Source organism: Pterocles gutturalis, unplaced genomic scaffold (genome assembly GCF_000699245.1).
Source record: "Pterocles gutturalis isolate BGI_N339 unplaced genomic scaffold, ASM69924v1 scaffold5920, whole genome shotgun sequence".
Taxonomy (NCBI): domain Eukaryota; kingdom Metazoa; phylum Chordata; class Aves; order Pterocliformes; family Pteroclidae; genus Pterocles; species Pterocles gutturalis.
Window position 1 is genome coordinate 50575 of NW_010140666.1, and position 15538 is coordinate 66112.

At 39.7% G+C, this 15538-nt stretch overlaps 1 protein-coding gene across 1 annotated transcript in view; it reads left to right on the forward strand.

Annotated features, from left to right (window-relative positions):
- Nucleotides 1-15538, forward strand: part of ATP8A2 (ATPase, aminophospholipid transporter, class I, type 8A, member 2) — a gene marked incomplete at its 3' end in the record, with an annotated part of 199975 nt that overhangs the window by 50568 nt on the left and 133869 nt on the right. The window contains exons 21-23 of the mRNA XM_010083758.1: nt 1172-1311; nt 4545-4683; nt 12789-12853. Of these exons, the coding sequence (XP_010082060.1) occupies nt 1172-1311; nt 4545-4683; nt 12789-12853 (344 nt within the window). The remainder of the gene's footprint in view (nt 1-1171; nt 1312-4544; nt 4684-12788; nt 12854-15538) is intronic.

Below are 15538 nucleotides of genomic sequence, written 5' to 3' on the forward strand. Positions count from 1 at the left end.
AGAAGTGCTATGTAATCAGCAAATTAACAAGTCTAGGATAATTTTAAGCCTAAGGTAGCTTGTACCCTACTTCTGCTTCCATGTGATTTTGGTAGGCAAGTGGAATTTAGAAGAAAAAGATGGGGATTTGTGTCCATGATGAGGTGAAAGGTCAGAATACCTCTGTTACATTGGAGTTAGAGCTGTTTTTACCAGTGTAAAAGTTGGGTGACGAAGTTCCTGGTTTTATGAGGCAGAGTGATAACCTGAATGTGCTGAGAAGCCTGGAGGACCAACACATCAAAGATGTCTGATCTGAAATAGTCTCTAAGGTGTTTGTGACTGATGTAAAACCTCTGTTCACAGGGAAGTACTTGGCTTTGTTCCCTCTTCTGCAGTAGCATTAAATATTTGTGTTATACTAAAACCGTGAACCAGTGGTTTTCTTCCTAAATCTAAACCCGTTATTTATTCAGCTTTTTTAAAGGAAAATATTTTTTGCAGACTAGCACATTCCCAGTAATTAAACCTCTGTGTCTTATGGCACATACTCCTTTCTGCTTGACTCATGCCAGAAAAAAAATTGTTACTTCTGTATGTTAGTTTTTGTCAGTGGTATAATAAAATGATTTTCCTGCCTCATGGACCCTATTCTCTACTGTTTTGTGTGTGTCTAGCTCTCATTATTAATGTGAGTTATGTGCATACACTGAAGGAGAAAACAGTCTTGCTAAAAGGAAATGTGAGCTGTGCAGTCTATTTGGCTGAGTTGTATCTCCAATCATAATATATAGCCAGTTCTTTGTTTAATTTGATCTTTTTTAAAATGCATGAAAACCAAGCTTGCTTTCATACTTAAACTAAAAAGATTAAAGATGACACTTGTGTTGCTCCAGTATGGCTAGACTGCATTACTGAAAACTGGGGAGAAGCTTGTGCCTCTGAGGCTCACTCTTGATTTGCACCACTGATAATGTAAATGAGCCAGGCTCATGCCTTGCATTTGTGAAAATTCAAATGCTTTAAAAATGTTCAGGGAGATTCTGTCTGGAACCCAGAGTTTAACAAACTGCATTAAAAGCTCCTGTTGGTTCCAGTGAGACAGTTAGAATTTAGCACTGATTAGGGCATAATGATTGGCTGCTGCTCAGTGTAATTTTATTGTGTGTAATGGCTGTCTTCTGTTTTATAGGTCTGAGGACTTTGTGCATTGCTTATGCAGACCTGTCAGAAAACTCCTACAAAGAGTGGTTGAATGTCTACAATGAAAGCAGTACGGTTCTGAAAGACAGAACTCAGAAGCTGGAGGAATGCTATGAGATCATTGAGAAGGTAAAATGCATACCTTTTGGAGAATCAGACACAGATTCCCTTACATGTCTTTTTCCATGAAATCTAGGCTTTATACAGTAAAACTGTAAATTAAGGAGAAACTGAAAAGCAACCTGTGCAGTCCATAGACCTCTCAAATTTTAGTTTCTAAATTTGAGACAACCTTATGTATAAACGGTCATTGCTACTTACTCTTTTCTCACACTTTTTGTCTTGCTATCTTCTTTAAGGTTGATGTAACTTGATGAAGATAACATAAAAAAATCATTGTGTTGCACCAAGGTCCCATATACTAGTATATGAAAATAAATTTGTTCTGTTTCATAAAGCACTCATAGTTCAGGCTTTCTGGAGGCTGTTGTAGACACTGTAGTGACATGAAGTGCTCACCGAGGCGTGTAGTTGCACACACTAAAAGAAAGTGAAAACCTGCACTCTTCATTCTAATTGCAGAGCTCATAATTCTGGAAGGGGAAAGCAGGTATTGGAAAATTAGTTTGAAACTCTGTAATCCCACACTGAATGAGATGTTAAAATGTCAACACTGGAGGACAGTGTTTCTTTGATACTTGTTGGTCTTGCTGGGTTCTGAAATGCTGGTAGTCGCACTTCTCACCTGTTCATGCTGTTTCCCTTTGCTCCGGTTATTTCACTCTCATTTTGTTCAGTGGTTTATTTTGATCACTCCTTGCACTTCAGTTGCTTTTGTTAATTAGTATTAATAATACAGCTTAAGTTGTGGAGCACTGTTGACTGGTTATTTAAGTTAGTTGAGGCAGGAGAGAGGAGGAAGCTGAAACAAGGATGGGAGCTAGCTTTCACAGGGTAGTGGAAAAATTCCAAGGACTTTAAGTGACAACTAAAGACTGGGTCTTTCTTTTCAAACCAATGACTAAATCTCCTCTTCTGTTGATTGGCCAGTCAGTAGCAGTGTGGTTGTCTGATCCTTGATTCTGTAGATTTATAGCTAATTTCAGTTTTCTGCAATCTGCACTGTGCTCTTCTATGCCTCTGTTTTCACTGAGGAGAAAAATGATCATGGGTGATCAATCCCTTAGTGTGGATTGATTATCTCACTTTAAAATGTGTTCTCAAACCTTAGATTGCTTTTGGCCACCTACCTTCTGCCTCTTTTTACAGTTTAATATCTTGAAAAAAGGGTACCCTTGAGTGAGTTGCAGAATTGGAGTTTTGGACTTAGTGCCATATTGGTAGGAAATATCCCCTGTATTCCTTTCCTGTTCGTGTTTGCTTGCTGGTTGTACCAAGGAGCAGGGAATTGTACTTGAAATTTTTTTTTTCTTAGAGCTGGTATTTCCCAGGTTGAATTCTCTGGTTTGGGGGTACTTCTTTCTAGGTAATAAACTGGCTTGTGGCTGTAAATGTGTGAATATATAAATACATAAAATGTAAAGTATTTTTTTATCTAAGGGGCCAAATGAGAAGGGGAGAGCTACTTTATCAGTCTGAGTGAGGTCACTGAGTCATAGTACAGGTGCACATGTGGAGACAAACTTGAACTGGCTTCCTTCACCACCTGTACACCAACTGAGAGGGCTTCAGTAGGTGCAATAGTCACTCCCTGCTGGGGTAGCTCAGCTGCGCTGATCCCTGTGCTGTTATGTTTATCTGCTTAACAAGTGAGTTTGGAAACATAAGACAGTCTGCAGCTGCACACTGGGATTGTGTTTGTTTACTTCAAATGCTGTTAGCATTGGTAGGGCTGATGTTTCATCAGGAGGCTATAGGGTATTAAAGCAAATGGTGTATGGAAGTTGATTCTGCTACCTTTACCAGCTGAATAACTGATAGCAAAACTTAAACCTTGTCAAGACTTGTAACTAATGCCAGCTTGCACACCTGTATGAGTAACAACTTCCCCTTCTGTTCCTCATTTATGTATAGATGCATTCAAGTAGGAGCTGTTCTAAGGCCCTCTTCACAGAATCACAGAATGGTTTGGGTTGGAAGGGACCTTTTAAAGATCTAGTTCCAACCCCCTTGCTATGGGGCTAGGACATCCTTCACTAGACCAGGTTGCTCAAAGCTCCTTTCAGCCTTGAACGTTTCCAGGGATGAGGCATTCACAAATTCTCTGGGCAACCTGTTATAGTGTTTCACCACTCTCATAGTGTAAAAAAATTTCCTTTTTATGTCCAATCTAAATCTACCCTCTTTCAGTTTAAAATCATTGCCCCTTGTCCTGCCACTGCAGGTCTTGGTAAACAGTCTTTCTCTATCTTTCTTGTAAGCCCCCTTTATATATGGAAAGGCCACAATAAGATTTGCCTGGAGCCTTTTCTTCTCCAGGCTGAACACCACCAACTCTACTTTTGTTCACTTCATCTGTTTTCACTTGTTTTGAATAATTATAGTTCCTATGAAGAATAGAAGCTGTGACTTTTTCTGTGCAATTCCTGAAATTATACAGTATAAGTAAACTGAATTTGTATCAATTTCTTTTAAATTGAACATCTCTACATGTGTAAGGAATCATTAAAATGCTTTTGAAGTAAAAATCTGCTGCGTAGATTGTATGCTTTGACAAGGCTTATTTGTTGGGTATTTTTCTCTGCCTGTCTTTTTTTCCCCTGTAACATGGCCAAATCTCTTCAAGCAATTGCTTTAGAATTGCGTAAGAATATGGCTAACCCTGCAGTATTAAATTTGTTGTACGAGACATGTTTTTCTGGCAGATATCTGTATGTAGGCTAGAGATACTTGGATTGATGTTGATACCACTTGTATTACATAAATGTAGTGATTATATCCATAAATAGTTGCAATAATTTTTGCTTTGAGTGATTATATTCAGTCTGTATGTACAGTTAATGGAAGGGAAATTAGTTTAAATGATGTGATGCCAGGTGACTTTTGTTTTGTGAGCTTAAGAAATATATAAACTGTGACCACTCATGTTGCTATGGTGATTAGTGAATGCTCTAGTATATATGTTCATCCATAGGCTAGCTTTGGAGTTGTACAACTTCAATTAGTTGCTCCTGAAACATTGCCATCTTTCTGATCAGAAACACTCGGTTCCATTCGGTACCTCTTGAAATGTGAATTGTATGCAGAGGAAGTAGAATAGCCACACCAGAAACTTTAGGGTATTGCTTGTCAAAATTCTGTATTAGCAATGAGGTGCAACATGCTGTCTTTAATTCTTTTTTGAGTATGTTCCAAACAGAGGTTTGTCTTAAAAACAGTCCCTCAAATTCTTTTTTTTCCAGGATTTGCTGCTTCTTGGAGCTACAGCTATTGAAGACCGCCTGCAAGCAGGTGTTCCAGAAACAATAGCCACGCTAATGAAGGCAGAAATTAAGATATGGATTCTGACAGGAGACAAACAGGAAACAGCTCTCAATATAGGTATGTCTTTCTGGTTACTCTGAATTTGTCTGATATGTGTCAGGTTACATACTAAATCTGCTGTGTGGGGTGTTAAACAAAAACAGGTGTGCTTTTTATAGAATGGTTCCTTGGTAGCAGACAAGCATGTGGTAGGCTTCACTTTGGAGAAGGAAGGGTTTGGAGTGAAATCTTTGCTCTGAGTGTCAAGCTATATTTGTGTGTTTTGTTTTTTTTTTTAAGGCAAAAGGGGCACTTCCGCTCTTGGTTAAGTGCAATTCTTCTATGGAGCTAATATAGGTAACTATGTATTCTGATGGAAACAGGAGAGCTCAACTAGATGTGATGGGTTAGCCCTTGGCTGGGGGTCAAACCACACACCTGCTCACACAATTCATGCCCCCAGCCGAGGACAGGGGAAGAGTTAAAGGTATAGTACGTAAAGGTTCTGACTGGGCAGGACCAGCCCAATTGGTAGATCCTCTAGTGTTGACTAGCCAAGTGGCTATTGCTAAATGTATCCCAGTTTTTGGGGTAAAGGGGAAAAAAGGACTCATGGGTTGAGATAAGGACAATTTAATAACTAAACTACAATAATATTGAAAATAATACTATATACAAAGGAGTGATACACAGTGATACTGCCCCCCCTCCCCCGATAAAGGACTCAGCCTGTTCCCAGCTAACAATCCCAAGGCTAACGATCCCGGAGCAGGGAAAATCAATCCCAGAACAGATTCCCCCAGGCAGGGGGTGCACCATTCCCGGAGGCCCCACACTCAAGATTCCCCTAGGCTAGGGGTGCACCGCTCCCGGAGGCGCTCACAGAATGGAGATAACAGTCCGAGCGTGCCAGACCGAGAGCTGACGGGGGTGGGGGGAGGCCTTGGGAGAGTGGCCACATGGAGCGAGATGGCCCAGAGCAAAAGAGATCCGGAACCAAAAGGGCCGATCTTCCGGAGGATCCTCACCTATATACTGGGCATGACGTGTATGTTATGGAATAGATTATTGGCTATTCTGTTTCAATTCTGAACCTAAGATCAAATCTTAGGCTAGTAAACAAGCTGTGTTCCCTCCCCCCCATCTGCAGGGAGCAGAGCAGCTGAAAGTCCTTGGGTATTGAAGTATCCTGGCAACAAGTGTAAACATCACTTCTTTATCAGCTTTCTTCTGAGCACAAATCCGAAACACAGCCTCTTGCTAGCTATTATGAAGAAAGTTAACTCTGTCTCAGCTTAACCCAGGACACCAGACTCTAATACACAGTTATACTGTGCATTGTATCAAACTATTTTGAAGTTTTTTTATTATCTTAATGACTGCCTTTTCCAGACTCTAATGGAGTTTGGGATATGATGAGAAATGTGGTAATACAAAACATACAGCTTACAACTTCTTGCAAACCTCATCTATGAAAGTACTTGGATGCTTGAATAACTGCTTCTGCTGTCACCTTATGGCACAACTGTTAGTCATGTATGGTGTGATAGTTAGTGTGTGTTGCTCCTATTGAGTATATGGGTAGAGTGTAGTATGGATTGTTTCATCAAGGCACAACTTGTCTCAAACTTGTTGATGCATCTTAACTTACCAAGTATGCTCTTTGTAATGCAAATGAAATGTGGCAGTGATGTGAATAAAAAGAACAAATTAAAGTATTGATCAGACAGGTGTGCTTGAGTACTGAGGGAGTGGTAACCTATTTAAGACATGGGTGTTTATCTTGGGTGTTTTGCAGCTTGAAGAGTTTTGGCCCCATACATTTAGGTTTGTTACTAGAAGCAGCCCTTAAACATTAGGTTTCCTTTTTAGTCATACATGTATCTGATAAAATCACTCTATATCCTTTGTCTGTACTATTTTTAATTTGTCAAATACAAGAATTTTACTGTAAGGCTGGGCTGAACTGGAGGTGTACGTTGTAATTTCAATCCTATGGCAACTAAATGTTGTGCTCTGTAGCGCTTATACTATTATGCTAGTCTTGCACTGGATATGCTACGTTCGTAGGTCTGGCAGATACTCAACTCAAATTCTTCAGCCTTTTTTCTCACAATGGATGCTTGCAAGGTGGGCAGCCTGGGTAGCGATACTTTGTGCTGCTGTGCTTGAAATGCTGATTTGTCAGCTACGCCTATGCTGCCACAATGCTGTAGACCTTCACACAACACTAGTCATCTCCTAGGAGAGGGGCTATCCTGGTCTTAATTGAGTAGTAGAGACTTAGTAAAGGAACAGATCCACACGTTGCCCCTGCCCCCCCATCCCATATCTCCTAAATATAGCATCCTTGCAGTATAGTGCCATGATATTCTTGTATTCTTTTTCATGTTTTTTTCTCCCTGTAACTGGTAGATCTGTCCAGAGATGGAAAGAGGCAGAGTGGCACTCTAGTGATCTGACATCTTGCAGAACAGAGTGGCACTTGTTTCTTAAGTCTAGAACACTCTGCTTATCCCTACTGTCTCTAATGTGCTTGTGTAGGGTGCCACAGCTGCATTCAGATTTGCAGATTAGTCTGTTTAGATGCACAGGTGCAGATTAAGGGGATCCTTAACAACATAGGTTGCCTTCTATTGAAGGAGCTATTTCTTCAGTGTTTTCAAGCTCACGTTGATTTCAAGATTCTATATGAAGAATGTGACTGATGAAGCTTTTTATATACAGAACTGCATGTAGATGGGTCTGGGTGTATGCCAGGCTGCTCCTGGCAGAACTGTGATGCTCTGTAACTGAACTTGCATTACCTTTACCAAAAGTTTTGGGCATTTGCTATTTTTGTCTGGTTTTTAATTTTTTTTCTGCTTTGGTTGGTTTAGTGGAATTTCAGAATGTAGTCTGTTTGACTGACAAGATTTTTGTTTACTTATCAAAACTGAATCAAGTTTCATATGTCTTCATGGTACCAAGAGATAAAGTAACTTACTGAACTGATACAGTTATAGTAGAAACAAGGTGAATGGCTTAAGTAGACAATTGATTTAAGTTCTAGTTGTCTGGTTTGAATTACTGTCCGAAGATTTTGCTTTCTTTAAAAGCAGTAGTTAACTTGAGAGGAGAAATGCATCATCTTTTGACAAATGAAAAAAATGTAGTTACAGATTTTGGCATAAATATCTGAAATAAGGTGATATATTAACTTGACAGCAGCTAGCCTGAACACAAGTAAATGTGCTTTACAGCAAATGCTTGCTCCAAAGGTTGTGATGGAGACTAACTTTCAGCTTTTCTGTAAAACTGTTATTTTTTTTTTCTGGTGGCAACTTGAAAAGAATAAACATCTCCCTGAACTTTTAATTTATCAGTTTGTTTACTGTGCAATTTGGTAGTAAAATTCTGGAATTTAATTAGCTTCATGTTCAACTTGGCTTGAAAGCACAAACATGTGGCATCCTTCCAGTTTTTGTATGTAACCCATTAAAACTGTATCAAACATTCAACTTAATGCAGTCCACAAGTACACTTAATGCTTCAGGTGTAAATATGTTATCTGAGGGGTAAAAAGTGTTGTCACTTTCTCATTGTGTGTGGAGGCTATACTTAGGGACTCTTGGTTGCTATATGGCTATGCGTATTTCTTGAGAGATTTGAGCTCTTGGCAGCTGCCCCACGGAGTGGGAGTACTTTTTTCTTCCAGCTTCCTCTTGATTATTTGGCCTTCTGAGTTTGTGTGTCTGTCTCTGAATTGTGTTCTTGACTTCTGAAGAGTAATGATTGACCTTACTGTGGGGTGGTTACATGCCTTCCACTCAGCCATGTGCCAGCCAATAGTTCTACAGGTGAGGAGTGTGTTCCTGATTAAGCTTTAATATTCATCGACCATTTGAACTCTCTACCTACAGAAAATAGGAGTTCCAAGTTGGGAAGCAACTTTAAGCATGACATAGGGTCTTCAGTTTTTATCAGCTGAAACAGCCCTTTGCCAGTGTTGGCAAACAACTCTAGAAGGCTTAGCAATGTTCTTGTAGCTTCATTTTTCTCTTGAAACAATCTGCACACTCTGGATCTTTGCCTTTCAGTGAGGAAAAAAAAAAAAATCCAAATCAACACCACCCCGTGGCAGACTTCTGTTTCCCACCATCCTGGTGCTCAGCATCCCAGAAAATCAGAACTCATGTACTTTTAGCCAATAACTTTCTCAGTAACAGATGATTTTCTGGGAAAAGGAATGAGTTTACTGAAGTGCATCATTCCCTTAAACAAGGAATTACTCTATACAGTTGAGTGAAGTGCTCTTACCTAGAACATTTATTTGTAGCTGTGGGCACTGCCTTACAGTCATAAGATAGTTTGGGTTGGAAGGGACCTTTGAAGATCTAGTCCAATCCTCCTCATGGCAGGATTTCACTAGATCATGTTGCTCAAAGTCCCATGCAGCCTGACCTTGAACACTTCCCGTGTAAGGGCATCCCTAACTTCTCTGGGCAATCTGTTGCAGTCTCACCAGCCTCATCATAAAAAAAATTGTGCCTTATGTCCAGTCTAAACCTATCCTCTTCCAGATTAAAACTGTTGCCCCTTGACCTGCTACTACAGACCTTGGTAGAAAGTCTTTTTTGTAAGCCGTCTTTACATATTGAAAGGTATCCCCAGAGCTTTGCCTTCTCCAGGCTGAACAAGCCCAACTCTCTCACCCTTTTTTCAAAGGAGAGGTGTTCCATTCCTCCGATTGCTTTTGTGGCCCTTCTCAGGACCTCTGCTGTAACAGGTTCTTGTCTGTCTTGTGCTGGGGGCCCCAGAGCTGGATGCAGTACTCCAAGTGGGGTCTCGTATCAAGTTTTTAATCCACCAGTATCCCCAGGTACTTCTCAGTAGGGCTGCTCTCAATCTGTTCATCCCCCAGTCTGTACTGATTGATACTTTAGATTGCTGCAACCCAGGTGCAGAACCTTGCACTTGGCCTTGTTGAACTTGATGAGGTTTGCATGGGCCCACTCCTCAAGCCGGTCAAGTTCCTTCTGGATGGCATCCCTTACCTCCATGGTGTCAACTGCACCATACAACTTGATGTCAACTGCAAGTTTGCTGAGACTGCATTCAATCCTACTGTCTGTCATTTATGAAGACACTAAATAGTGTTGGTCCTGGGACTGACCCCTGAGGGACTCCGCTCATTCCTGGTTTCCACTTGTACATTGAGCCATTGACTGTAACACTTTGGACATGGCCATCCAGCCAATTAATTATCTGTCTAACAGTCCATCCATCAAATCCGTATTTCTACAATTTAGAAGTAAGAATACTTCAGTTAGAGTGAGCCATGACTTTTCAGTGGAGGGATTGGAAGCAATGCCTGCATGCTAGCCTGAATCCCTATGAAGTTCGTGCAGGGCATATGTGCCCTCTCTAAACAGAGGATAATCATTCTTCCCTCAGATGCTGGATTCTGTCTGCCTGCGGTACGAATGTGCCTGTGGGCTATGATCTTGAACTCTGGTTCAAGCTATGTTTCTCCCAGGACACTTGAAGGGAAATAAGTCCCAGAAGTACCCAATTCATCTGCTTCATGGACTTTTAGTCAGACTTTTAAATTAAAGAGCTAGATATCAACTTACAGGTGTGGATTGACATTTTATACCTGCTTTGAACCAATAGTTGATTTTATTCTGCTTAGAAGCACTGACAAAAATATTCCCTGATTTTAGTGTATTTTTGCTTGCCATGTTATTACTGCCAGTAATAACTATTATGAAACTTTAAAATATGACTGCAAATGTCACTTGTAATCTTACAGTTGCCAGGTACTTTGCTTCATACTAGTACTAGATATTAACATCTTCAAAGTCCTGACATTGTGGATAACGTGTAGATCTCCTGAAAACTATTGTTAGGTTTGACTTATTTTCCTGTTCCAATCTTGATCTTACTCTTTAATGTGATGCCAAGGTGCAAAACTACCTTAATTGCAGGATTAGTTCTTCTGACTCCATGACTTCCAAGATGCACAGCAGAGCAACTCTGTTTTCCAGGGTCTTTTTTTGGCTCCACTTGTCAAGTGGCATCTTGGTTGTTTTGAAGGAGGTAAAATGAAACGGTGAACAGCGGCTTAGAAAGTACGGCTTGCTATTGCAGCTACTGTTCCAATCAAATGCTACTAGAAAATTCTTTTGAATTAGTTATACTGAATTTGTAACAGCCCACTGTACAAGACTGTTGCCATTCCCCAGGGAAAGAATAACCCTGACATGGAGGGAAGTGCTTAAGTTTGTAATATTCTATTTTTCTCCTCAGTAAAATTAAGGAAGTTGTTCTTCAGCCTGGGACTAACTTTTAAAAGTGGCAAACTGACTTTTTTCTCAAGTGAGTGTTTTGTCTATGCCTATTGAAGCTTCATTACTCATTACTTCATTACCACCTAAGACTTGTTCACAGCAGACTTGGAGAATATCTGCAGAGCTTTCATGTTGTAGGCTGCACTTCATTAGAATCGAAGTAATCCTTTTCCCAATAGCTGTGTGTGCATTCAGTGCCATTCTCTGTTGTTCTCTAAAGCAGAAAATAAACTTTAGCTCATTAACACACATAAGATGAAAATGTATCTGCAAAGTTGCCCCTGATATTCATATTCCACACAGCTGTGAAAATAGAAAAACAAAATTTCTGCAGGTAATCAGCTCTTCTGCCTGAAAGTGCTTAGCTATGTGATACAAGCATGCCTTCCACAAAGGAAGATGAGGGATTTGCTTTCTTGACTAAGATGTTCATTCAGGCATATTAGCCCTGGATTATACCTACAAAACTATCCCAATTATAAAAATTCTGTAGCCTGAGAAAATCAGTTGCATTGCAATGGATGAGGCAGTGTGACCTTCCTAAGGAATCAAGAATCCCACAGAAAATAAATTCATGCCTCAGTTGTTCTCTTGTTGTTGTGAGGTATGGAGAGAGATACTTAATCTTTTTACATTGACTCTGCTGTTCTGCTTCTGAACCTGCCGGCCTTGCAGTGGTTCATCACTGGGACATCACTGCAGTAGGTTCCAGTCTCCATTTAAGAAAAGTAAAAAAACTTCCTGAGACCTCTTTTTATGACAAGAATTTCTTAACTTGTGATTCATTTCTATACAAAAGCACAGTAGGAATACAAAATAACTTCATTGTATTTCCTTTTCCTGTGTAACTTACATCAGCAATAAAAGGAATGTGCTTCAAATAAATGAATTCTCTGATGTATTATGAAGCTACATGACTGTGCCAATCCCAAGACAATTTGCATGAACTTTTATGAAAATGCAGTGGGGTCAGTCTGCAAGTTTGCATTTGTTTCCTGCCATTAATATGAGCTAGAATGAAACTGTTTATTCTGTAAATGCCAAGTATATATGTCTGGGATATGACGTTGTCTCACATCAGTGACAATTGTGTAGCAGAAGAATTGCCACCGCAGTGGCATTGAGGCTTTTACTATTACAGAAATAAGAGGCTTTTTTCTGTCTTGAGAGTTTTTGCTTCGGGTTTTGTTGTCCTGGCAAATGTGCAGAACAGCCTTCTGAGTGTTGCTCCAGACAATGGCAACTTGCTCTTGTTCTTTCATATCCCAATCCTACACTAAGAATGATCTAGTACAATTACCTGATGCCTGTAGGAGTTGGTAAGGACTCTGTGTGTATCATTGATATGTATTTTTTGATGAAGCTCAAGATGTTTCACACGAAACTCCCCAGAGTAAAAATGCTCGTGTAACCTGAGTGTGGGCTAAGGGGACTGGGTACCACCAACTGATTCAATGTGTGTGCTTCCAGTCATGTGGCATAGCTGCTACTGTGCATTCAGATCTGTTCCTGTAATGTGTTGAAGGCAGAATCGCCTTCATGTAGATGAAAAAGAAAAGTTAAAGTATATTAATATTTAATTTTGCTGCATCTAGTTCATATGGTGTTCTCTGTTGTTAAAAAAAAAAACTCAAGTGGTGTATTTGGAAATGCAGATAAAATGCAGCCTCTGCTAGTAAAATTGTCAAGTTGGAGTGTGTCCTATGCACCAGTTCTTCCAGTAGCCTGCCTGATAGGAGTAACAACTCAAAAAGTAAACTGCAATCTGAGTTGCAGATGCTCCTTTTAAGGTCTAGCAAAACCTTAAATATTCTTCCAAAAAGTTAAATCCTTCTGTGTTTTCTCTTGCAGGGTATTCTTGCAGACTTATTTCACAGAGTATGTCTCTAATCCTGGTCAATGAGGATTCATTAGATGTAAGTATGCAAATTTTGGTGTAATTCTTGGCAGCAGGTGTTGCTAACAAAAGGGAAAGTTGCTGAGTTTTCTCACTGTATTTCTCTTAATTGCCTTTAGGGCTAGCAAGATAAACAATTCATGCTAAAACAGGGGTGGGTTGTACAAAATGTACTCCTGAGGTCTCCGGTCCCAAGCTGTACAGATCAAACTCAAGTCTCAGAACAAGAAACTTATTAGGTCCATGGGTTTGATTCTGCTGTGACCTGATGAAGCCTGCAGTATGTCATTGGGAACATAGTTAGGCTTTAAGGTGTAGTTATAGGAGTAACATGTTTGAAGAAGAAAAAAAAGCTAAAAGACTCATTTTGACATAATAAACTATCTTCAGCATTGTATGGAACAGCTGTAATGAAATCTGTGCCAGAGCAAGCTGTATTGTGAGCTTGCCTACGTACAGCTTTTGAAACCTAAAAGTTGTATCAAAAGACTGCCTGCAAGTGGTTGCCGTGCTACTTGGGCATGTGCAAAAATGAACTAGAAAAATCATACACTTGTAAATTAATCTTGGCAGATCTTGTTTCCAGTTTGCCTGTTTCAGCATCAGTATCAGCATTTGATGTCACTTGAATATCTGATTGCTATTAGAGGTATTCATAGGACAGATGAAAAGATCTGTAATAGGCAGCATCTGATACTTGTACTTAGAGTTGGTAATTTATCCTCTTTGTCTTGATGGGAGATGCAAAGCCTGTATCTTTGAGTATCAAAGGAGTTACCTGTAAATCTGATGGAAGAGGGGAATAATATTGTGGCCAAGTAATCACCTGATTAGCACTATTCCCTAGTTGTGTCTACATGATGTAGTTAACAGCAGCCTTGACAGTGTTTTCAGTCCAGACTCAAGTTCTTTGTATGTGCTTGTGGCACCTCAAGGCCTAGTGTTTTAGCTCATGAGAGCTTGAGGGATCCCAGTGAATCCAAAGGGAGATCTGCCTCCAGAGGCTAGGTTACTAGTTTCCATGCAGTATAATGCACCCTGATGGGAGCTGTTTCACTGAGTTCTAGCAATGGACTGTGTTAGTTCTCATGCACGAGTTAAGTTTTCTGTGTTTCTGCATAGTTAGAGACTTGCTCAGATAATTCTGCTGGGTTGATGACTTCCTGTTATATTTTTTTTTCAAACTCTTAACTGCATTAAGTGTGCGTAGATTGGAGTACATAAATTGTTTGAATCAAATATCTGCCAAATATCTAAACGCCCTTGATGAAGATTCTCATCTGTTCAGACAACCTTCTCTCTTTTTTCCATTTCTGTACAGTCTCTCTTTAAGGGAACTGCTGCCTTTTTGTGGGGTCAAAATACTCTGCTTTTGAGCTTTCTGACACACGTGACTGACTGAACCTCTTAACTTAAAGAAAGATGCAGAATCTCAGCAGAAAATGAGCAGCTGGTGGTCTTTGTTTCCTGAGACAAGAAGATTAGTTGGCTGGAATTATAGGAATAAGAAAACTTTGTGGGCTTTTTTTGTGGATGTATTGTGAACTCAACCTAGGAGAAGGAAAATGGTTGTGCTTTGTTTTAATTTTAAAAAAATTTCTTATACCTTCTGAAGCTCTGAAGTCTTTTGACCCTGGAAGTAAGGCCCTTATTTCAATCTGAATTAAAAGTAGTTCCTCTAAATTTGAAGAAACAAACAATGTGCCTCTTGTGATGTCTGTTTAGAAAAAATAGAAGACTTAGATTAAGATTCTTTATGGCTGAAGCAAGGGGTGCAAACTGAAGATGGGACAGAAGTTTGTGCTAGATCAGAGGAAGAAAATGGAGCTGACATTGCTTGGCATTTTGAAACATCTGGAACTAGTCCTCAAGCCATGTTAACTTCACTATTTCTGGTTTTGAATACAGTGATGTAGTGAGAGAGAGATATTGAGTGCCTCTGTGGTGAATATAGCACAGAAGGTGCTGAGTAGTACTTAACTTCAGCACCTGCTTTTAAATTGTGACTTCAGTTAATTGTCTAAAAGGAACATGATAGGGCAGGATGAACAATGAAATGGCTGACTATGGTATGCCCTAATGGCAAACACTTCAACCATGAGGTTTTCCTTTAAATGTCAAACAACAGTGTAGGCAGAACAATTCAATGATTTTCAGTAAGTGGTGAAAATGAACTTTCCTTCTCTGGTATGAAAGGTTGAACTTAAGAAGTGGGAAAAACGTGCTTAGATCAACTTTTTTTTCCTCCCTTTGGATCTTCAGCAGCAGGAGCAACTTGGTCCTGGCCTATACATAGAACCAGCCATGGTTAACTGGTGCGATTGCAATCTTATCTTGTTTGCAAAACTGACAGACTTAGTGAAGTGCATATCCTGTAGCTGTACAAAGGAATACACTTACATATATTGCTGTAGTATTTTTAGACTCCAAAAAGGTTTCTGTGTGTTAGTTTTAAAACTTGTCATGTTTTTCATTGCTTTACAAAAGTAGGGCTTTTAGCTAATTTTATCTATGCACTTGACATTCTTGAAATCCTATTAGATCCTTCTGCTATTTTGACAAGTCTTTGATTCTTCTTTTGAAACATGAGGAAATGGAAGCCTACGACAGACAGCTGGTTTTGATTCAGTAGATCCTATGTGATGTTTTAAAAGAGCTGCTTTAACAATAACTCATTTTGAGATCATATCTCTTTGGCTTGATC